The sequence below is a fragment of the Populus nigra genome, chromosome 1 (assembly GCF_951802175.1).
Source record: "Populus nigra chromosome 1, ddPopNigr1.1, whole genome shotgun sequence".
Lineage (NCBI taxonomy): Eukaryota > Viridiplantae > Streptophyta > Magnoliopsida > Malpighiales > Salicaceae > Populus > Populus nigra.
In genome coordinates this window covers 18135747-18160907 of record NC_084852.1, presented here as the reverse complement: position 1 = coordinate 18160907, position 25161 = coordinate 18135747, and the positions used below count along the sequence as shown (strand labels likewise).

The following is a 25161-nucleotide window of genomic DNA, read 5'->3' as shown; positions in this document are numbered from 1 at the left end:
GTTTGATTTATAGTTATGGATTGAGTGAATTAAATTGGTCATTTTAATATTTTGTTCAAAAAAAAAATAATTAAAACAACCTTATTTAAAAAATAAAATTTATTTTTAACCAGTGTACCTGATCAACTTTTACCTAATTTAATTTAAAATCTAATTTAAATTAAATATAAGATTGATAAGTCACCAAGTTAACATAATAAGTTAAATTTAATAAAACTATCTCTAATTGGCAATGCCTTTCTATATATATATATATATATATATATATATATATATATATATATAAACAAAAAAAAACTAAAGTAGACCACCTTTTTGCACACTAGCTACAATGTAATCCCAATTTTACCTTTCACACACAAAAATTGGATTGATTATTAGTGGTAAAATAATCTTTTTCATAGGATATATTTGTTATTATTATATTGATTAAGGATAAATAGATTTTATGCTATGTTTTATGTATAATAAAATAACTTAAATACCTTTAAAAATATTTTTTTAAGTTGAGGTCTAGGAACTTTTCAGTCATTTTACTTTTTTTGCACAGTAAAATGACTTCATTGCCCTTAAAAGTGAAAAAAAATTAAAACTGGTATTGAAGGATATTTCCATCATGGTATTTTCATTATAATCAATTTAAACAAAAGGTAAATCAATCTATTAAGAAATAAAAAGAAAATGTGGCATGCGCCAGTGAGTAGATGTTACATGTGTCATTCGAGTGGCGCATACAATGTTGTATGATAGATAAAAATGTTCAATCATCATGTCTTTCAAAGTGCTCAATGGCAATTAAGATGATAGGGTTGCCCACGTGATGAGATTCGTGATGGTGTAATTTTTTTTCTCTCATCTTCTTGGAATTCCTGTTGATTCAACTAAAATTCAAGTTGCTTTTCCATTTATTTTTATTTCAATTGTAGTTCTCATTATTTTGATTGGTCTTTATTTATTTTGAATTATTTTTTTTATTGATTTTTATATCAAATACAATCCTTATTCTTTTGATAGTTATTTCTTTTCTTTTTTATATCATTTTCTTAATTGAATTTGTTTTTTAATTTTATCTCCCATCATTTTATTTATGTTAAATTTGGTCCTTATTTTTTTCAATTTATTTTTGTTTTGGATCCTTTTTTGAAATTGATTTTTTTTTAATTTCGTACTTCATCTTTGGATTAATTGATGATTGGTCTTCGTGATTTTTTCAGTGTAGTGATCCTCGTTTCATGACCTGGGTCACGACATTAAATGCAAGCCTAGGTTGAAAATTGATCCCTTTTTTATACAGATTTTATTTTCTAACTTCGTCTTTCAATGTTGAGTTTATTAAAGATTAAAATTTTTTATTTTTATTTTTATTCTTTCAATGAGGATAATCCAATTTTATGACCCGAGTCTTGAATTTATCATGCTAACTTTAATTGACTAAGGGACCGTTTGGGAACGCGGCTGCGGCCGCGTTCCCAAAAAATTTGAAAATTTTTTGTTTTTTTTTTTTGCTAAAATTTAATATGGTTTGTACGTTTTGGATCGTTTTGATGTGCTGATGTCAAAAATGATTTTTAAAAAATGAAAAAACATAGTTGGCATGCATTTTGGCATGAAAAGTTATTTGAAAAGCACCCGCAACCACACTGCCAAACACGCTCTAAGCCTTTTACATCATTGTATTTCATTTTATTTTGGTATCTTATTTGATATTTATTCTTTTAATTTTATTTTTTTTTTGCTTTTGATTTTTTTTAAATTGATTTTTTTAATTTTATTTTTCAATATTTAATTCTTGAGAATTGATTTTGTTTGTTTACATTTTTCTATATACTTTAAAACACATTAACAACACTAAAACATTATTTTTTATTTTTCTTTAAGAAAAAACCGGCCCGCCTGCGACCATCTGTCTAGCAGCTCCTAATTAAAGTCTTAATCCATTCAAAACTAGGATTAAAACTACATGCGTATCTATTTCTTTAATTCTCTATATCGTGGGATAAGATCTTTCTCTTCTTTCCCTTGTCTAGCAAATCACAGGCGTTTTTACAACCTTTCAAGAAGAAAAAGATTCAACTCGAAAGCCTTCAATCTCTAGCAGCGAAGCTAAAGTCGAAGAAGAAGCAGAAGAAGGAGGAGGCTGGTTACGAGAAGCTAGTAGCTACACCAAGCAGACACTTTCAGTGCATGTTGGTGATCAAGAACTTCATGGAAATTAAGATGAAACGTTACGTACGATGTCCCAGTTGCATGCACATCTTCCATAATTTTTCAAGCTTTGATACGACAGTTCGAGCATATCCTACTGGTAAATCACATTATCTTGCTCAAAACAGGTGTTTGAATCGGTGCTCTAACTTTCTCCTGACGGGTTAAGAATGTCAGAGGTTCATGATTCTTGAAGAAGATGACAGATTGTCTGTATTCAAATTCGCTGTAATTTTTTTTTTCCCGCCTAACAACTTCCAACGGAAAAATTCACTCTTTATAAGTAATCTCTTGTTTATTTCTGAAAAAATAACTTCTTAATATTAAAAACTCTGGCAGTACATACAATCCCATGAAACTGAAACGAGAGATTTATGACATGAAGACACAGATGATGACCATATGCTGCTGGAGTGCCTTCTGAAGGTCCCCTCTCAATATTTTTGTTCAGAATGAAGTATAGGCTATTCATGATTTCTACTTTCTGCTACCTCAACCAACATCTTTGCCTGTTTTGAAACTTTTTCTTAAAATTTCCTTTGAACTTTCAGCATGATGAGAGAGATGCTTAATTACATCAACCGAAAAAAAGTTCCAAAATTAGATTAAAATATAATTGAATCCCAAGAAATTATCGGATTGAATTCAAACTCATTCTATAATTTTTTCGAAAACTCAAGTTAATTTTGAGAAAGCAATATGGAGTGATTGATATCTATGGTTGTTTCTAGCTGATGTATATGTACATTGAAAAATGTTGGAATTCATCAGGTTTCAAACGTTGATATGAAGCCAGTTTTCAGAAAACGAACCGTAAGAGAAAACTAGTGTTTGATTAATGTTTCGGACAAAAAAAAAACATAGTTTATGAAATATGTTTTCTTATATTTTTTATTTTAAAATATAGAAATTTATTTTATCTATTCATATCTTTTTAATAAAACATATTTTTATCCTATATATATACACTAACCAAACAAAACTTATAAATATCCAACTACCAATAAAAGAGAACATCCCAAACCTCTATATATTTATTTTCAATTGAGTTCCAATCTTATAGATGTTATTTTCAATCAGATTTTTCTATAGTTTTAGGGCACAAATATGCAAATTAGACAAAAAAAAATGTGAATATTAATTAACTTTTTCATCATTGTTTTTAATCAAAGACGTTTTAGTACATAAACTTTGCACATAAGACTTCCACAATTGAAAGAAATTGACAAAAGATGAAAATTGAGAAAAGTATAATCTTTTGGAGCCTAATTGATAAAGTTTATAGATCTTGGACTAAATTTGAAGTTTTGAAAGCAAAATATAGTGATAGGCTGCTTCCTGGTTTCTACTTTTTTCCTTCGTTTTTCTAAACAGAGGTAGCGTCATTACTCTCAGCTCCGCCACCACCAAAATGGCTACAACAGCCACTTGCACCACCACACCCACCACCACCACCACCAAACCACCGCAACCTCTCCCACCAAACTTCCTCCCTTACATAGACATGAGAACCCTTTCCCGGTCAGAACTCCACAAACTCTCCCTCACCTTCTCCACCCAACCTTCCACCACTAATAACACCATATCCCCTACCATTGACCGCACAAACTTCAATGAAAGCGCCGGCTCTCGTCGCCAAACCTTCGCCCGCCCTTCCCACCACCACCACCGCCATCGCCTCGCCGCCACTCCCTTCACCAAAACCCACCCTGACCCACCTAACAATCCCATCCCTAATGACCCTGACCGCCTCGAAAACCCCACCATAATTAAATTCCTCAAGAATCTCTTATCTTCACACCCTGAGTTTCAAGAACCTGATTTCTCTGTGGAATTCGATACTTTCAATCATTTTAATCATCCCATCACTATCATTTCTAACTCATTAATACCTCGACAAGTTTTAGATTTTGATATGCCGCCGGGGGTACGGAAGAGAAAACGAGGTAGAAAACCCAAAGTGAAAGCTTTGAGTATTGTGCAGAGGGAAATGGGGTTAGAGATTGTAAATAGAAAAGGGGTGGTTGTAGATTTAGTGGGGTTGGCAAGTTTAGATGATCCTTATAAAGATGAGTTGAAGAGAAGGACTGAAGGGATGGAGAAGGAAGAAGAGTTGTTGGGGTTTTTTAGAGAGTTGGGTGGGCAATGGTGTAGTAGGAGAAAGAAGAGGAAGATTGTTGATGCAGGTGAGTTTGGAGATTTCTTGCCTGTTGGCTGGAAGCTTATTCTTGGACTTAAAAGGAAAGAGGGGCGCGCTTGGGTTTATTGCCGCAGATATCTAAGGTGGCCTGCTTCTATTTTATTTGTTTTGTGTCTGTTTTTTCCGTGGGATTTGTGCGTGTGTTTTTTTTTTTTTGTGGGAAATGAAGAAAAAGAGAAAATGAGTATGAAACTGAAATTAGATTCTGCTTTGTTATTTTGTTGAGAGGAAATGCTTTCTGTATCTTGGGGTGGGAGATGATGAAAGGTTTTTTCTGTTCGGTTTTGTTTGGAGGTGTTGCATGTGTAATCTTTGAGATTTGATGAAAGTTTGAATTTGAAATGATCATACAAAATAATGACTGATAATGTGAATTGCCTGATGAATTTCGTATAGTGACTTGCTTGCTTAGGCATTGCTCTAACTCCAGTTCCTGGTTATACATTTCTCTGAACGGGCATTGCATGCTTTATTGTTTCATTTTTCCAGCCCTTCTGGACAACAATTTATATCCTGCAAGGATGTATCTGCGTATTTGCAATCTTTAGTTGGACCTTATGATGCACAGCAAGCAAAGGATCATACTGGTCACAGTATTCAGCAGGACCGTGGAGGGGCTCCTGTAAGTGTAAGTTATAAATAGTTGCATAATAATCTGCTCTATTTTAACTTGTTCAAAAAGGTTGACTATGTATGCAACAGCATGCAGGTGCAATTGAAAGGTTGGAAGATCAGAGACAGTCAATTGAGCATCAGAAGCAAGTTTCCTTACTGGAAACTGACAATTTGGCAGAGGTTCAAATACGTGATCTTTTTGAATGCCATAAATGCAGAATGACATTTGATGAGAAGGGCACATATTTGGAACATCTTTTGTCATTTCACCAAAGAACTACACGGAGGTATAGACTCGGTTCTTCTGTTGGGGATGGTGTGATAGTGAAAGACGGAAAATTTGAATGCCAGTTCTGCCATAAGGTGTTTCATGAAAGGCGCAGGTACAATGGCCATGTAGGAATCCACGTGAGGAATTATGTGAGGGGGATTGAAGATTCACCTGGTGTGAAGAACTATATGAGGGGGATTGAAGAATCACCTGCTGTCCAGTTGGCTCTGCAAAAGAGTGATCCTCCAACCCCTGATGACTTGCCTACAAGAATCTCCAAAATGGATGCGTTGATTGAAATAGCTCAGAACTCCATTCGAGAAACATCGTCTTCTGGAGCTAATGATGAACAGAATGTGGTTTCTGATTCAAAACTTCCTGCTTCAGTTTCTGAACATGAACTGAATTCTGATTCTCCTCCCAGTGAACCACAAATGGAAGATAGCATACCTGGCAAGTCTCTGGAACTCAATTTACACCAACAGAAAGTTGATTTTATGGTGATTGATGAAAAGATGGAGAAGGTTGAAGATGCTAGTGATGTTCAAGATTTTAAAACAGTTTCATCTGCTGATGCTCAACATCATAATACATTTGAAAGTCTTAGTAGAAATGATGGTCTGGCACCTGGCACCAATGAAATTGGCAGGTCTGGAATTAAAGGGGAAACAGTTTCTGAAAGCCATTCACTTGCTTCAGTGAATACTCAGAAAATATTTGGTGCTGAGAGTAATATGATTTTTGTTGGTTCTGACAAACCACGCCAACATAAGCCTGATGAAGTGGATAAAAGCGTGAATGTTGAGATGAAAATTGGTTTTGGAAGCAATAACAGTATAGCAGATGGTAATGCTATTCAAGACACCGGAGGACTTTCTTTCAAAGAAAATGTGCTCAAGTGTGGAGTTCCTGAGCAACAGTTGCAACTGCCCCATGACTTTTCAACACCAGAGGCAATCGTGGACAAGGTATCATGCTTTATTCTTGTAGATTATTCTGAGGAGCAAATACTAGTGTGCTCACACCTATCTGAAACTTGCCTCAAATATAGTGGTGAGAACAGTTATTGTCACTCATGGCATTATCCATGCATCTTCTCTACAAAGAGTTGTTCTCCCTTCTCCGTTAGGTGCTTTAAATCTTAATTGTATAAGGAAAGTGAAAGGCCTATCTCTTATGAGGGACCTTTTAATAAATACAAAGAGTAGACATGGCCTGGCATCTCTTTTAGTTGCAACCCTTTACTCTTGGGAAAGTTGCATTTGCAACAATCTGCAATGATGTAGTGGCTGCAAAGCCACAGTTCTCTTTGTTTCACAAAATGTCTACTATTTGGTTATGCATGATGTATAAGAAATGCAGTTAGATATGACCATTTAGAAATAGTTTGCCTTAATTACCGTGCTTTACTCAATTGTGAAATGGATTGTGTTGTCTTTAGGAGTTACATAAATCCTTTTGACTAAGGAGATTGGACAGATCACACAAAAAGATGAAATGCTTTATTTCGGGGCTGAGGGACTGCTGTTTATTGAGATAGATAGGGTATCATGTCTTCTTACATTTTAATTTTGTAAGTTTAGATGTGTGAACTTGTAATTGATACTGGGTTTGTCTTAAGAACATTAGTTTGCATTCTTGATTGCAAGTTTGGTAGGGTGGTTGAGCAGGTTGTGTAAATTGGATTAGTACCACTAGTGTAGATCATGGTTATTATGGTTCTCACATAATCACACCTATTGATGAGGTGAAATTTAATAATTTACTTGTCCCTAATTCTCTGATACAGTGTGGGGGATGGGTGCATCCTGTTCTCTTTTCAGCTACCCAGATTTTCATGATAGTATTGTTGGTTGAGCATAATTTCCGTGGTAAATTAGTTTGATGTTTTCTATGCTTTTTTCACAGGGAGAAAATGAATTTGGTACAGCTGACCAAATACATGCCAAAGTTACAGGATTTGACGAGCTGAAGCTGGATGAAATAGAGCACCTAAAATTTAGTTTGGGGACAGGGCAAGAGCCTATGTCTCTGCATGAGGTTCCATTAGGTGTGGGAAATATTACTGAGATGGAAGCAGCATATGATGCCTCACTCCAGTTTGAATCAGATGTCATTGTAGACACAGCTGACAGACAACTAACAACTGTGTGTGTATGGTGTGGAGCCGAGTTCAGCCACGAGGCTTTTGATACAGAAATGCAGTCAGATTCAGTTGGCTACATGTGTCCGGTCTGCAAGGCCAAAATCTCGGGGCAGCTCAATATTTAAGATCTTGGTTTAAGAGGCATGATCTTGCTCATGGATTCTAACCTGTTTAGGGGGTAATATGAACTTCTCCAAAACAATCTTTTGCTAGTTATCGTTTAAGATGCACTAGTTATCGTTTAAGATGCATGATCATTCTCATGAACAATCTTTTGCTGATTTAGGATAGGTCTTAATATTAATGCCACTGGATTGAACCAGGAAAGTATTTGAGATCATGGTTTATGATGCATGATCTCCTAGAATACATGATGAGAAGCATTGCTAGCATCTTTGAACATTATAAACTCAACCTTTTTGAAACATGACCTACTCTATCGATGAGGTGTTTGGTACATTCTGTATTTCAAATTCAGCTTCCTTCTATGTTTCTGTCTTCTACATATCTTCTCTGGCCTCGAAAGTTGGCTTGTATTAGATGCATGATATTTCCAATCTTTATGTGACAGCAGATGCTGGCAGGAGAATCTCTGTTGAGGAAAATGTTTGCGGTGAGGAATAGGTGTGATCCCTGTCTGTATGCATTGTATGTACTTGCTGGTTGTTGTAAGATATACCTTGTAGTCACTGTATGTTATATGTTATCCTCAAGAGACTGTAAATGATGGCCATTTGAATATACCTAGTTCGCCTGCCTTAACAATGTCAACATTTTTACATCATTTCGTGACATCTAAAAAATCTTTAGCTATAAAAACTCTGGCTTGGCAGGTTAAACCAGTGAATTGCCATTCTAGAGCCTGATCAGGCAAGGTTGTACTTTGAATATATATATATATATATATATATATATATATATATATATATATATATATATATATATATATTTTATCAAAACATTATCTTTTTTGGGTTGATTTGCTGACCCACATATTAGATGAATATTAAAGCCCAAACTAGTTCTAGACCTTTGGGTACAGCTGCTTTAAGCCCAATGCAAGAAAACTAGGATAGTGTTATTATCCATTTGAACCAATATACTATTATTTTAGATTTGAAATATTTTTGTTTAAGAAAAAGCCATCTTACAAAATCGAAAGATATACTCTGGGACCTCCTTAAATTTTATAAAACAAGATTTAGGTTTCATGAGATGTAATTTTTTATTTTATTTATTTTTTGTAATTTTAGACCATGCGTGTTTCTTATCTTTAGGAAAAATAACATGGTAAAAAAGAAAAGTAAAAAAGAAATTTAGGTGTGAATTCGTTTAAATCAATGCAAGCTACTTCAAAGTTAAGCTGATATTAGCTGTTGTTTGAAGATCAATTTAATAACAATAGGTATTCATGGGTTGAGTGTTTTTTTATGTTTATACTCTATCAATTATTTATTGGGTAAGATAATTTTATATATATATATATATATATATATATATTTGGAATTTTTGGTATAAATAACATAGCTTTAGAATTTATAAATAAAATATCCTGATGAGAAGAGTACTATAAAGTTTCAAAACATTTATCTTCTAAAAAAAGTAATGATATTGTCTAGAGACCAAATATATCACAATTATTAACAAAAAAAAAAAAAACTAAAAGAGAAGGAGATTTTATTGTATCCTTCCTCACAAAATGCTATTTACTAGAATATATATTTTTTTCTTTTTATAGTAGAGATTTTATTATATCCCTCCTCACAAAATACTATTTACTAGAATTTTTTTTTTATAGTTTTTTTTTCAATTTATGTTTTTTTAATTTCAATTTCATATTTTAATATTATATCTATTGAGGATTAGGTTTTATAATTGTTTTTCAATTTACTTTTTATGAGGTAATTACTGCTCATGACCCGGATCATTGGTTTGTTGATTTTTTTTTCTCCTTTTTCATTTGACTTTTCTCCCCTTAATCCCATCCTTTAATATGGGTTGATTGAAAATTAGGTTTCAAGATTTGTTTTTGTTTATTTTCTATGAGATTATCCCTCGCCTCATAACTTGAATTACGAATTTAACTCGAGTACTTTTTTGTATTTTTATTAAATTATTTTTTTTTCAATTTCATCTCTTAACATATAGTTGATAGAAAATTCGACTTTATAATTTGTTTTAATTTATTTTCTATTGGGTTATCTTGATTTTATGAACTAGGTCACAAGTTTAGTAGATTAATTAAAGCTGACCTAGGTTATTTTTTGGGTCCTTTATATTAATTGATTTTTTTAATTTATCTTTCAATATTGAGTTTATTGAGAACTAGGTTTTTATAATTTGTTTTTATTTGCTTTCTAAAGGGTTATTATAGTCTCATAACCTGGCATGCAGATTGATAAGTTAACTAGAGATTATGTTAATTTTTTTTTATCAGATCCATAATATATCATATCATGAGCAAATAATCTAGTTAAGAATATAGCAGTCTTAAAAATAGATATTGTATATATAATTTAAGTGGATACCAATCATGGTGATTTAGGTCAATCTAGAATAAAGCATATTTCAAGCCCTTATTTTTTTTTCTTTTGTTTTATTTAATTAGTTACTTATTAGAAGCTAATCATGCTCTTCAATCAATCCTTGCTTCCACTTTTTTCTGTCGTCCAAATCCATTTGTTGATTTTATTTTCATATATATGAATTATTTCTTCTTCTTCCAGCAAATGTGCTGAATGAATATGGCTGGTAGAGTAGGCATCCAATCAACTAAAGTAGTTCTCCCCACCTTTCAAAGTGATTGAAGTGAGAGCCAGATATGTCAATATTCACACTCTAAACTAATGCACTCATCCTTTTCTTTTAATTATTAATTATTTTAAAATAGTTATTTTAAAATTTGAGTCAGAAGTTTTTTTTATTTAAAACTAAGCTTTCACTTATTAATTTTAACGAAAACCATAATCTCAACTTCATTTTCCAGAAAAAATCAATTCAAGTCATTTTTTATAAATACACTTTGAAATTATATTAATATTCTCAAAATTTATTTATGAAAAAAATAACACTGCATCATGACTTGAAGTATGAAACCAATTTTTATAAATCACACTAAACTAATACACTAATCCTTTTCTTTTTTCTTTTTGGTGGAAGCTCAATAGTTTAGAAGATACTAGATTTTTTTCACGTGCAATATTGCATGTGGTCCCCACATGATTAGTTGATTTTATTACTTTTTTTTTTTTTTGTTATTTTAGAATGTTTACGTAAAAGAAGTATCTTGGTATAGATAACTAAAATCAATGTTATGGATGAAAATAATTCAATTCACTAAAAAATTAATTCAATTATCTTTAATTCAATTATGACTTAATATATATTATTATAAAAACAATAATGTCATTAAATTTCTTATCAAAAAATTTTAATGGATTTATTTTTTTTATTAGCAAGTGATAATAATATGAATTTTTAATTTTTTTTTCAATTCATTAAACAATATATTTATTCAAATTATGTGTTAGATAATCAAATTTCATAATTCAAGTAACTCTACATCGTTTGTATATATTAAAGGAGTATATTGCTTCTAAAGATAACAATAAAGAACTTTTACAGGAAACATTAATATAATTAAAATTAATTTTGGATGAATAAAAAATTAATTTTAAATAACTCTTAGTTGGCATGTTTTGTGAAATTTAAAATTTTTTATCTTACATTGAAAGAATACAAAATTTTCTTGTAATTTATATAATGAAAAATTAAAATTATAAAATTAAGCTTGTAAAGCACAAAACCTTTCAGATAAAAAAAGCCCTAGGTGAGTGGACTTTGTGCTTAAGTCACATGGATGTTCTTGCTCACCTGAGGCCTCATGTCCTAGGCTTTAGATTGAATTTATTATAAAATAATTTTCATGTCTATAAAGATTATATTTTGTCCAACTTATAAATAAACAAACAGTCTAAACAATTTTCTTCTTTAACCTGAATAAATTTTAATTTAAGCAAAAACATTACATTATTCAAGTTAGAAATGAATCTTCTTATATATGTTAACTTTCCATAGAGACTCTTCAACTCGTGAATATTTCTTGGCCCTAAAATTTTTAAGATGGCAGCAATCTTAGACTGATTAATCTCAATTCCTTTATGTTGAGCTACCCGACATGCAGATTGGTAGGTTAACCCGAGTTTATCCGAATCAATCTAATATATTTATTGTACTGGTCAAAATTTTGAGTGCCTGAAATTAAACAAGCACATGTATAAATATTTAATTTTACTAAGATATATAACTGCGCACAATCTCTAGTTAAAATATTCTTACAAAAGATTAAAAAAATCATCTGATTCTTCCATTGGATTCAATACGTGGTGACTTGATTTATTTGTAAAATCAAGTCAAGATTTGTGCTTTGTAAGAATATGAATTTGACATATAATGCGAAGCAAGATTTGATGATTTGATGTTTTGAAGAATACATTGATTTTTCTTCAAAATATTGTTGAAGAACTCTTACAAGATATAGTTTTGTTTTTTGTTGACTTCAAGCGTAGAAAAAAAAGCTTGAGAGTTTTTGAAAGAGCTTCCTTGCTTGAAATGTTTATTTTAAAGAAAATTTTGCATATATAAAAATCTTTTATTTTTGTAGTCTAAGGTGAAACCCTCTATTTATAGAAATTTATAAAGATTAAGTTTTTTCTCAATATTACATAACATTATTTTATTGGTGGAGAATTATTTGAGTTTTTGTATATATATCACTACCAGAAATTCGCTAAATACCAACGGATTTACCGACAGAATATTTTTGTCGGTAATTTGAGGTCGAAATTACCGACAGACACTTTTCCATCTATAATTCAGTCGGTAACTACCGATGGACCATTTTCTGTCTGTAATTTAGTCGGTAACTATCGACGAAAAATTTCCGTCGGTAGTTACCGACTGAATTACAGACGGAAAAGTTTTTGAATTAAAAAAAAAGGCGGGTCGCTGACGTGGAGGTTTTGGCGGGTTTTTTTTTCCGACGGAATCACCAACGGATTCAAAACGACAGCCCGTGCAGTGCCCGTACAGTGACGTGATTGGTTCGCCGTTTAAATTGCCGACGGACTCACCAAGGGATTTGAAATGGAAGATCCGTACGGTGACGTGTCTATATTTCCATCAGAATCACCGACGAATCGGTGAAACCGTCGGAAAAAGTTAATATATGTCAGCTCTGCCGACCCTCTCCTCCCCTATTTCTCCTTCTTCTTCCTAATCCCAACTCTCCCTATCTGCAAACAACCAGCCCCCCCTCCCCCCCCAAAAAAAAATCTTCCTCATATCAGCATAACAAGTTATATTTCTTGAAGTTTTGTGGTCACAGCATCCGTGTTCTGATTTACCGACGGATTTTATCAATTTTTGTAAGTAATTCTATCTTTTTAAATTTTAACATTTAATTAAATGTCAATTTTATTGTTTTTTTAGTATATGTATTTTGTTAGTAGATGTACATGTTTTATTGTTATTTCTCAAACAAACTTGTAGTTTATGAATGTATAATTTTATACCTGTTATGGTTTGTTTTAGATTTTGTAAGATTGTATTTGTTTGTAAATTGTTAAAACTTTATGGAACTACCAAATTACATGTGCTATTTTGAAATAATTAATAGCTTGCTTAATGGGTTCGTTTAAAGTTTTATCAATGGTATTGTGGAGTGGTAATTTCTGTAAATTTATATCTTTTAATTCGTATGGACGTTGATAAATGATAATGAATATTTAATATTTATGAGAAGTTGTGATTGGTTTGTTGGATAATCTCGAGGTAAAGTAATATTTTTGCAAGTTTATTTACCTAACTTAGTTAGTTAATACATGATGTCATCATAATTTTATAGAGGTTCGATATAAGTCATGGATGATCGTTCATGGATGTATCGAGATTCACCCCAAGGATTGCGGAGGATGGATTATTGTAACGGGGTTCAGGGTTTTATTAATTTCACAATATCTATTCCCAGAAATTTTACTAGAGGCGGTATTAGGTGTCCATGCAGGAAGTGTGAAAATAAAAAGTATCTGTATCCAGATGTTGTAATGATGCATCTTCTACACAAAGGGTTTATGGAGAATTACTAGTGTTGGTATGCACATGGAGAAGTATTTGTTAGCGAGAGTGAGAGGAGAATGGAAAAAACGATGGTTGGGTCTACTTCTAGTGCTAGCAACGTGCATGAAGCGGCAAATGACAACACTAATCCTTATAGAAATATGGTTATGGATGCAATGAGAATGAATCAAGGTAATGGTAGTCAATGTCCAATCGTAGAAGAAGAACCTAATGCAGATGCAGCTAGGTTTTTTGATTTGTTGAAAGATTCTGACGAACCATTATGGGATGGCTGCACGAACCACAGTAAATTATCGGTCGTAGCACAAGTGTTCACCATTAAGTCAGATCACGGGTTGAGTGAGGCCGGGTATGACAAGATTATTGAATGGGTAAGAAGCTTTTTACCTGAAGGGAACAGGCTGAAAGGGAACTTCTATGCTGCGAAGTCCATGATGAAACCCCTCGGTTTAGGATACCAAAAAATTGACATGTGCCCTAACTTCTGCATATTATACTACCTTGAAAATACTGAGATGACCGAGTGCATGACATGCGGGCATTCACGTTACAAACCTAGAACTGGCAGGGGAAAGACTCTAGTGGCATATAAAAAACTTAGATACTTCCCGATCACACCTAGACTACAGAGGTTATTCATGTCACCAAGGACTGCTGAGCACATGACATGGCACCAAGCACACCATGCGGTTGATAGAGTGATGGTTCATCTTTCTGACGGCGAAGCGTGGAAACGCTTTAACAGTGTTCATCCTCACTTTTCAGCTGAATCAAGGAATGTGCGTCTTGGGTTGTGTATAGACGGATTCAACCCATTTGGGTCATTTGCTGCTCCTTATTCTTGTTGGCCGGTCATACTCACAGTTTATAACTTGCCACCGGGAATGTGTATGAGGCTGGAGTTCATATTTTTATCTACTGTCATACCCGGTCCAAGAAGCCCGGGGCGGAATATAGATGTTTTTCTTCGATCGTTGATTGATGAGTTGGCGCAATTGTGGTCCTCTGGAGCTCTGACTTATGATATATCGAGGAAACAAAATTTTCTTATGAGGGCGGCATTGATGTGGACTATCAATGATTTTCCAGCTTATGGAATGCTTTCTGGTCGGAGCACGCATGGGAAACTCGCATGTCCATACTGCATGGAAAACAAGAAGGCATTCACACTAGCAAATGGAGGTAAAGCTTCTTTTTTTTACTGTCATCGTCGCTTCTTGCCACTTCATCACAGGTACAGAAAGAATAGAAAAGATTTCTTTGTTGGCAGAGTTGAAAAAGATGTTGCATTCTCGCGTCTTTTTGGTGAAGAATTGCATGATGTTGTCTCAGAGTACGGTGACATTGTGTTTGGCCTTCAATCAGGTAAGCAAAAGTTTCCTGGTTTTGGTTTGACCCATAATTGGGTAAAGCAAAGTATCTTTTTTGAGCTTCCTTATTGGAAGACCAATCTGCTCTGCCATAACCTTGACGTCATACACATCGAAAAGAACATGTTTGAGAACATTTTTAACACCGTCATGGATGTGAAGGGGAAGACAAAGGACAACATCAAGGCTAGATTGGATATAGCTTTATATTGTAACCGTAAAAATATGGAGTTGGTTTATGATGAGTCACGGGTCGCAAAACCAAGAGTAAGCTTCGTGTTAGAGAAAAACGCACAACTGCTAGTCTATAAATGGCTTAAAAGTCTGTGTTTTCCAGATGGACATGCATCGAACATATCAAGGCTGGTTAATATAGAGGACTGTAGATTGTATGGAATGAAGAGTCATGACTGCCACGTGTTTATGCAAACACTCATCCCATTAGCTTTTCATGATTTGTTGCCAAAGGGAATATGGGATGCACTCACGGAGATCAGTCATTTCTTCAGAGATATATGCTCCAGCAAGTTGAATGTTGATCACATTGAGAGGCTTCAAACGAATATCGTCGAGACACTATGCAAACTTGAGATGATATTCCCTCCATCATTTTTTAACTCAATGGAGCATCTCCCTATACATCTACCGTTCGAGGCAAAAGCTGGAGGACCAATATAGATGGATGTACCTATTCGAACGGTTAGATATTACAGTTGCAATGTAATTCATATATAAAAGTATTTTATATATTTTTCTTAATTGAAAATACTTGATTAATATTTCAATGCAGGTACTTGTTTAATCTCAAGAAAAAGGTTAAGAACAAGGCGCATGTTGAGGCTTCGATATGTGAGGCCTATATTGTTAAGGAGATCTTAACATTTATCTCGTACTATTTCGAACCTCATCTGAGAACAAGAATCAATCGCGTTCCACGGCATGATGATGGCGTTGAAGTGCCTTCTAGTGGGAACTTGTCAATATTCTCTAATACTGGACGACCCACACCTAAAAATGCCGTAAAAGGAAGATATTTGTCGGAAATAGAGTTCAAACAAGCACACAACTATGTTCTATTTAACTGTGATGAGCTGAGACCTTTTATTCAGTAAGTTTATACTAATTAAACTTTGTTAGTAATATACTGTTAATTATATATTGTAATATCATACACTCATTATCACTTGCAGGCAACATCGTCAATATTTACTCTCCAATAACTCACAGCTGACCGAATCCCAGATCTTTCAATTACAAGATGAGCAGTTTGCCACGTGGTTCAGAACACATGTAAACACTATCACAAACTCATTCTAACTTGCAAAATTACTGTACGTATGCATGTCATTACGAGATTCTCGTTCATTTACTGTTTATTAATGTACATTACATACAAGGTTTATCAAATGGGAAGGAGTGCACCTAAGTCACTGTCTTCACTAAGCCTGGGGCTTGAAAGAAAATATAAGTGCTACAACGGGTATTTTGTCAATGGATATGTTTTCCATACTGAAGAATACGGGCAAGGAAGAAAGACATACAACAGCGGTGTTTGTGTTAAGGGATCCACTAGTAGTGAGTTAGAAGTTGACTACTATGGTAGATTAGAAGAGGTCGTCGAACTGCAATAGCATAACGAGCAGAATATAGTGTTTTTATTCAAATGTTATTGGTATGACACGACTGACAGAGGAATCAGAGTTGATTTACATTATGGTATAGTCGAAATCAACTCAAAAGCTAGACTCCGCAACATAAACGATGTCTTTGTTTTCGCAAAGCAATGTCAACAAGTTTATTACACATACACCTCTTCATTTAGAAAGGATCGATCAAGAGTGGATTGGTTGTCCGTTTTAAAAACGAAACCCTGGGGTCGTGTCGAGGTTGTTCAGGATGAGAACGAAGACACAAGTATGCGAGATGAAGTCTTTCAAGTTAGTGAGGTGGTTGAACCATATCGAGTTGCTCCTTCAATTGAATTGGAAGAAAATTTAAATTTTCATGTTTTCGATGATAGTCTTGTTAATGTTGATGCAGAGAAGTTGAATTTTGTTTTGAGCTCTAGCGGACAAGCAAATATCGATGAAGAAGATGATATTCATATTGAAGATTGCGATGAAGGTGATGACAATTCAATTGATGACGAAGAAGAAGAAAATTCTGACTAACTATCAAAATGAAGCCCTATGTAAAACCCTTTTTTTCATGTAATTTAGATTATGGATGATATATTTTGAAACACAAAATATTTATTACTTGAAATAATTAGTTGAAATACCACAATTATGAAATAATTACTTGAAATAATTATTGATCATGGATGATATATTTTGCAACACGAAATAATTACTTGAAATGCCACCACATCACCGACAGCCACACTGACGGCCTTAAGTTCGTCGGCATTTCACAGAGAGTTCAAAAATAATTACTTGAAATGCCACCACATCATCGACGGCCACACCGACAGCTTTAAGTCCGTCGGCATTTCACAGAGAGTTCGAAAATAATTACTTGAAATGCCACCACATCACCGACGGCAACACCGACGAACTTAAGTTTTTTCTTCTCCTTCGTTTCTTACCTTAAGATTTTGATTTTTTTTCCTCTCCATTCTTCAAAGCTTTCACCTCCAATCTCTAGCAAGTTTTCTTCATCATCTTCATCAGTTTAAAAGTTTAGTGTTTCCTCTATTTTATTTTACTTTAATGGTTTTTTTTTGCTATTTTTTGGTTTTTTTTTTGTTTTGGTGTATTTTTTGTAATGTAGATAAAGTCTATAGTTTTTTTTTGCATAATTCATTGCTAAAGTCTATAGTTTTTTTTTTAATTTATTGAATATTTTTTATTGTTGTATTGGCATAATTATTATTAGTTAATTTGTTGAATATTTATTGTTAATGTTGAATTTACCATAGAATTAGTAATTGAATATGTTGGAATAATTATTAATTTTACTTTATTATTGCATGATTTATGTTTAATTTTTTCCATTTATTTTGATTGTTATTCTAGAGTTTTTTTTTTAATTTATTGTTTTGTTGTATTGGCATAATTATTGAATAATTTGTTGAATTTTAATTCTTAATGTTGAATTTACCTTAGAATTAGTAATTGAATATGTTGGAATAATTATTAGTTTTACTCTATTATTGCATGCTTTGTGTTTAATTTTTTCCATTTATTTTGATTGTTATTCTAGAGTATTTTTTTTAATTTATTGTTTTGTTGTATTGGCATAATTATTGAATAATTACTTGAATTGTAATTCTTAATGTTGAATTTACCTTAGGATTAGTAATTGAATATGTTGTAATACTTAGTATAGATTGGGTAAATTGGTTGTGGCTATTGTTAATATGTGCAGGTTTGTGGATTTGGGTAGTATCCGGTATAGAGGAGGTGCTGTCGAATTTTTTTTATATATTTGAATTTAATTATATAATTATTTGTATCAAATTGTGTAGATGCGTAGAACGAAAACCAGAGCTGCTCGCTCAAGTGCGGTCGCAGCTAGTTCGTCTAGCAGTGAGGATGATATTTCCTTAGGTGCCGCTTAAGAAGAGGCACCTACACCACCTGCACCGTCAACCGATGCTGCCTCTTCCAGCGGTACTTCACAGCACAGAGGCGGCGTGCCTTCACAGCGGAATCAATTTACCCGCAAGTACGAGGCACAGTGGAAGGACGATCTTTCAATGTAAGTTTGTTAAGGTTTTAGTTTTTTTTTTTAAATTACAACATAATTTATGAAGTAATCACTATTGAATTTATTTCATTTATTTTCAGGTTCACAAACATTGAAGCCGCCCGAGTAATATCATTGGCGTTTAAATCGTCGATGGAGATTCCATTGTTTCAATGGAGTCAGATATCCAAGCATCCTGAATGGATGCCTCAAATCAATGCATGGTTTGGCAGATTTCAGGTTGGTGTTAATTTATAATTTTCAGCTTATTTCTAATAAATTATTAATATAATTGTAAATAAATTATTGTTTTTATTTAAACTTGTATATTTATACACAGCACAAATTCTGCTGGGACAGTGAGCATAACACTGTTGTGAGAAGGGTGTGGGAAAATCACGCGGCAACTAAGTAAGATCGAAAACAATACATGATTTTTTTTAGACAAAAATTTATGTTTCGAAATGTAATTTTTGGTTGCGTGAAGTAGGTTGCGTGATTTTTGGTATGAAGCACAAAAAAAGGCAAAAAAACCAGCGAGGGATAGGGGTTTCCAAGGCTGGAACGATGTTGCGGTTTGGAGGGATTTCAAACCGATATACATCCCGGAAGATATATGGACGCACTATTTTGAGCACGTGACGTCTGAGCGGTTCACACGACGCTCACAGTCTGGTACTGGAAACCGGAATCGGCCAATTCATGGCGGGGTGACAACGCACACTGGCGGCTCCGTTCCGTTTGCTGCACATGCGAAACGGATGGTAAGATTAATTTAAATGAAATATATCGTTAAATTCAGTTGTTGTTGATATATCTTTTTCCATTATAGGCTGCGTCTCTTGGACGTGAGCCGAGCCCGATGGAGCTGTTTGTGGAGATGCACGTGCGGAGTCAAGACCGCCAGAAGGGGGCGCAACAGTTCGTTGATAACCGTGCTCAGCATTTCGTGGTATGTTTGTTCAACCATTTTATTTTGTAAGTTATTATGTTTATTGTATTGAATATGATGATTACTTTTTTATTTTATTTTCAGGAGACCTATAATAATCGGTTGAGGGAGAGATACGAGGACGATACTTTGACCCATCCGGAATTCGATCCAGATTTGTGGATGGAGGTTGGCTCATCAAGTGGACCCGATAAAAATCGGGTTTCCGGGCTCTCCAACACTACGGCCGACAACTTGCGGTTGACCCGTAGTGTTTCAACCGTTGGGAGCTCCCAATCAATATCAAGCTCCCAATCTAAGGAGTTCGTGGCCTTGCAGCAACACACGGCTCAGCTCACCGAGAAATACGATAACCTAAAAACAGAGTACGCACAACTCAAAGCGTCTCATGCACAACTCAAAGCGTCTCATGCACAACAAAGAGCGGAACAAAGAGCGGAACAAAGAGCGGAGTCTGAGCAATTCAAAGCGTCTCAAGCACAACAAAAAGCGGAATATGAAGCGGCTCATAAACAATAAAAATCAGCTTATGAACAGCTTCGCGAAATGATTATGAACATGGCAAATAGTGGAACATGTGCGCCTAATCTTTTTTGGCCGTATAACCACCAGCCTCCTCCAGGATCTCCTCCTCCTCCTCCAGCTCCGCCTTTATATTAATTTGTAATCAACATTATTTACCTTTAAAACTTCATTTAATATTTTTCTTGAAACATATTCAGTTTGTAATGAATATTATTTAACTTTGTTTTTTTTTAATGTTTAATATAAATTTTATTTGCATAATTGGTTTGTATTACAATTAATTTATATAGTTTTATATTATATATCCTAAATAATTTTTTAAAAACAAATTAAGAAAAAAACAATTACCAAGGATTTTCCCGACGGATGAATTCGGTCAGTATTTTAAACACTCATCGACAGACTTACCGACAGAATTCATCCGTTGGCATTTAACAGTAGCTTCCACCAGTACCAACGAATTTACAGACGGACAGATTTGGTCGGTATTTCATACACTCACCGACGTAGTTCCCGACGGATAGTGTCCGTCGGTAAATTACAATATCACCGACGGAATAAAAATCTGTCGGTATATTTCAAGCGAGAATCTTTTTTTTTTGCGTGCAAATTTCGTCTGTAAAACCATCGGCAAATGGTTTTTTTGTTGCTCCGACCGATATAGCGACGGAAGGGGGAATCACCGACGAAGGTAAAGTCAACGGACGTAATCCGTCGGTGATGACGTCGGTAAAAAAATTACCGACGAACTTCTAATTACACACCGACGAAATTGGTCCGTCGGTAAAACTGTGAAATCTTGGTAGTGTATAGAAGAGATATTAACCATTATTTTAATTTTTTAGATAAAAATAAAATAAAAATAATATAAGGTGAAATTTGATTGGTGAATATTTTTTTTTAATACACTCTTTCCCACCGCAAATAATAAATTACAGTACGATTATCAAGCAGGGGCCAAAAACCAAGCAAGGTGACAAAGTGATGAATCGTTTTTTTTTGTTTTTTTTGCTTACCAAGAAGAGATATGGCAGAGACGGCGATTACCATCATTAATTTGTTGCCTATGAGTGAATGGCAAGAAGACAACACAACATGATTATTTACAAGTACAAGACAGCTTTGAGGAAAAAACTTGAGGGCTGCCGACAATGGCAAGAAGACAAAACCACATATATTTATATATAAGAACACCAATTATTTGTCTTATTATTAGTAGTAGTGATCTAAGATCTGATGCATTTTGAGACAGCGGGAATGAACAAGAAATTCAAGAGGACTAATATTTTAAGAAATAAAATTTTTTCAGCATGCAACCAATTTCGTTGCTAAAAGTCAAGATTGTGTGCGCATTTGGAACATTATTTGAAAAATACTGAAATTAATACTTATTTATGGTCACAAGATAATTTTATTCAGCTTAATGCATGCAGTGCATTGCCAATACAGAAACGATAAGAAAGAAGATCTGCCACTAGGATTCTAACATGTCTGCTTGCATGCAAGAACTTTCACCAATGCTTCCAAGTTCTCAAAGGAGGAACCACCAGGCCTAGTGACTTCCTCCGCTTTGGTTTTCCATTCCATTGCCTTCCTCTTCATATCCTTTCCCTTCTCTCCCTCCATTAACTCCCTCACAAGTTTCTCCACTTCGTCTCTTTTCACGTTGTTATCAATCTGCATGCCAATACCCCATTTAGTGCAAGCAAACATACAGTTGGTCTGTTGATCAGCGAAAAACGGCCAACAAATTAGTGGCACACCAGCACAGATAGAATCCATTGTAGAATTCCACCCCATGTGACTTAAAAACCCTCCAATGGAAGGATGCTTCAAGACTAGTTCTTGAGGACACCAGTTTGCTAACATGCCTCGCTTCTTCGTTTCAGATACAAATTCAGATGGCAACATCGCAGATTCGCCTTCAACTAGGTCAGGCCTTATAATCCATAAAAAAGGTTTATTGCTGTTGGCTAGCCCCCAAGCAAATTCCATCATTTGCTGTGGTGTTATTACAGTGATGCTACCAAAATTTACATAAACCACTGAGTTTGGTTCTTTTGAATCAAGCCACTCAATGCACCCAGGCTCTTCTTTCCAAAGATTTGAACCAAAATTTTTCAGATTACCGTTTGGAAACTGATCAACAAGCAATTGAAGAGGACCGAGAGTGTAAATTGGAGGAAACATTGTGGAGAGAGCATCCAAAACATCTCGTTCGAAGGATTCAAATGTGTTAAAAATGACAGCAGAAGCTCTTGAAGTTCTTTCTATTAGTGTTATAATCAAATTGATTTCGTCCACGTCTGCAGTTGTAACTAAACTTGGAAGATCCCTCAAACGGATATTTTCCTTTCCTGGAATCCATTCTATAGCTGTTTCTAAGAATTCATTTGTTATATAACTCACATCTGCAAACAAAAAACATGTAGTATAAGTTGAAGTAAATACCATGCATTTTACTAAGATTCACAAGACAATCTTTCGAGTTTCGTTTAAACAGATACCTTTAACAGGTGTCAAGCCTCTTTCAAAAAGTGAACGACATTTTGAGTAGCCCAAAACACCACAGGCGCTAGGAGTCCAAAACAGTGCATCAGGAATTCCAAATTCTTCAGCTGCATCAAGAGTGAAATTCATTACAGCGTCAGAGACAATACATGTTACCTGGGGTATAACACTGGAAGAGTTGAGTTTGGCAATAAGATCACGAAATGGGGCTAAGCAAGTCTTGGAGGTGGAGTAACAAAGAGTCAAGATGTCTTGAGTGGAATCAGCATCTGATGGTGGAAGACCATCAGGGATAGTTTCGAATTGAAAGTCTGGCAAGCCATCAAGAGAGCTGGCGCCTCTAGACCTGAGTAAGCGTCTGTGGTTATATTCAGTATTAACAAAGGTGATGTGAAAGCCATTGAAGTGGAGGATTTTTGCTAGTTTGAGCATTGGGTTTATGTGGCCTTGGGCTGGAAAAGGGACGCACACAGCATGAGGTTTATCAGCCATCTCTCTCTCTCTCTCTCTCTCTCTCTCTCTCTCTCTCTCTCTCAACAGATTGGTGAATGATAGGAATTAAGACGCTGCCACCGAACAAAATGAGTAGATCTCATGAGGTTGGCCGCATATATAGTTAAAGAGGTATGCTATTTTTTTTTATATTTTGGTTACCTAACATTAATTAAGTTTTTCTGAAGGCACAAGACGAAATGGAAAATGGGCTTTCAAAATTCTTCACGAAGAGATTTAGTTTTGGTTTTGGTTGACACCTAAAATCTGTTTTTAATCCTTTTTTTTTATATATATATATATATCAAACAATATGGAAGGTTCAATTAAATGAATGTAGGTATGCGTAGGTTTCATGGATTTATATCATGTTTAATTTTCTTTCCAATACATGCATGGGAGACGCTCAAACCATACATTTTCATAGACAATTCCTTCTTCTTTTTTAATGCAATCTTTTCACCAGAAATCGATCCACTCAGTAGATACATTCGTATTGGGTAAATGAGCCAAAATAAATAAATTAATTAATGGCCTAAACTGAATTGCATATTCATTAAAGTCATTTGTCCTATTAGTTCTAACTTTATATTATAACAAGGTTGTTGGATTTTATATTATAACATTCAGGGACCAAGCTAGCCACATCAATATATATATATATATATATATATATATATATATATATATATATAAACATATTTGAGAGTGTAATAATAATTATTTTTTAAAATAAATTAAAATAATATGTTTTTAGTTTGTAAAAATTATTTTTGATATCAGTATATTAAAACAATATAAAAACACCAAAAATATTATTTTAAAATTAAAAAAATAATTTTTTTAAAATATTTTTAAAAAGCAAAAACAGGATATAAAACGAACATCGAATCTATACTAACAACTATACAGGGTAAGGAGCCAGTAAATAGTCGGATTGGAGTGCTTTATATGCTCATAATTGCAAGTGTGTTTTGCATGCCCTCTCTCACGTCGGTAATAATACTCGGCCTTGGCCATGTCTCTTGTAAACCAACAAAGCAATTAATGAATATGCCGATAGAAATTATCAAAATTATGATTTGTGATTATTTGTTGTATCTAAACCACTGCTTGTGTCATCATTCATTCCTACATGTACATTCTTATGTTTTCCTTGTTTGTAAGAAATCCCATGATTTATTATGTGTGTATAAAATTACAAACTCTTTTTCTCTGCATGAGATAAGATCAATGCCTGTAATTGGAGCACGGGACCCATTTAATTTAACACCGACAGGTGGAGGCCAGTTTCAGTATTGGGGTGGACCCACCCATGTCATAACTACGAGCATGAATACAGGCAGGCAAATAAGACGACAATGCTATCACTTTCACCCAGCTAATGTCAAATTACATTAATCAAGCACGGGCTAAAAACCAAGCAAGGTGACAAAGTTATCAATCACTTTTCTTACCAAGTAGAGATATGGCAGAGATGCGGATTTTAATATAAAAACAAAAACACATGGATTTTACTGTACCACCCCCTATCACTCTTTATTAAAATATTTTATTTAATATTTTTTTAATTTTATCTTTTAATATATAATTTATTTTTAATTAAATTGTTATATTTTTATGAAATACATCATTAATTTAGCGGGTTAATTAGTTAACTTGATTTTTTTTGTTTGATGTTTTTTTAGTAAATATTTTTTATTTTTAATTTTATTCTTTAAAATTTACATTACTCTCATGATCCAAGTCAAAGCAGGTTGTGGAGGTCGAGTAACAAAGAGTCATGTTGTCTTGAGTGGAATCAGCATATCTGATGGTGGAAGACCACCGTGGATAGTTTCGAATTGAAAGTCTGGCAAGCTATCAAGAGAGCTGGTGCCTCTAGACATGAGTAAGCGTGTGGTTATATTCAGTATTAACAAAGGTGATGTGAAAGCCATTGAAGAGTAGGATTTTTGCTAGTTTGAGCATTGGATTTTTGTGGCCTTGGTCTGGAAAAGGTGCGCACCCACTGCATGAGGTTTATCAGCCATCTCTCTCTCTCAA

At 34.0% G+C, this 25161-nt stretch overlaps 2 protein-coding genes across 4 annotated transcripts; one reads left to right on the top strand and one right to left on the bottom strand.

Moving 5' to 3' along the window:
- Positions 1–3547: 3547 nt before the first annotated feature.
- Positions 3548–8221, top strand: LOC133671127 (uncharacterized). Of its 3 annotated transcripts, none has more exons than XM_062091793.1 (5): positions 3548–4488; positions 4895–5027; positions 5108–6259; positions 7200–7615; positions 8012–8221. In XM_062091793.1, the coding sequence occupies exons 1-4, from the start codon at positions 3617–3619 to the stop codon at positions 7560–7562; spliced, it is 2520 nt and encodes an 839-aa protein (XP_061947777.1). In that variant the 5' UTR covers positions 3548–3616; the 3' UTR covers positions 7563–7615; positions 8012–8221. The 3 variants fall into 3 exon arrangements, with proteins under 3 accessions (XP_061947777.1, XP_061947771.1, XP_061947764.1); XM_062091787.1 differs by having other exon boundaries at positions 4895–5033; positions 8009–8221; XM_062091780.1 differs by having other exon boundaries at positions 3549–4488; positions 4895–5033.
- A 13252-nt stretch (positions 8222–21473) lies between these two features.
- On the bottom strand, positions 21474–23375 carry LOC133692174 (7-deoxyloganetin glucosyltransferase-like). Its single transcript, XM_062112918.1, has 2 exons — positions 22620–23375; positions 21474–22523 (listed from the first exon to the last, which is right to left on the bottom strand). Exons 1-2 carry the CDS (start codon positions 23113–23115, stop codon positions 21595–21597), a joined length of 1425 nt encoding a protein of 474 aa, XP_061968902.1. The 5' UTR covers positions 23116–23375; the 3' UTR covers positions 21474–21594.
- Between the last annotated feature and the right edge of the window lie 1786 nt (positions 23376–25161).

What these genes read in the sequence shown, in the direction of transcription:
- LOC133671127 (XM_062091787.1), top strand. Translation starts at nt 3,617, where the DNA reads ATGGCTACAACAGCCACTTGCACCACCACACCCACCACCACCACCACC. An exon ending in TATTGCCGCAGATATCTAAG is followed by an intron (nt 4,489 to 4,894) that starts GTGGCCTGCTTC and finishes TCATTTTTCCAG; the next exon opens with CCCTTCTGGACAACAATTTA. An exon ending in CAGAGGCAATCGTGGACAAG is followed by an intron (nt 6,260 to 7,199) that starts GTATCATGCTTT and finishes CTTTTTTCACAG; the next exon opens with GGAGAAAATGAATTTGGTAC.
- LOC133692174 (XM_062112918.1), bottom strand. Translation starts at nt 23,115, where the DNA reads ATGGCTGATAAACCTCATGCTGTGTGCGTCCCTTTTCCAGCCCAAGGC. An exon ending in AGGCTTGACACCTGTTAAAG is followed by an intron (nt 22,524 to 22,619) that starts GTATCTGTTTAA and finishes TTTTGTTTGCAG; the next exon opens with ATGTGAGTTATATAACAAAT.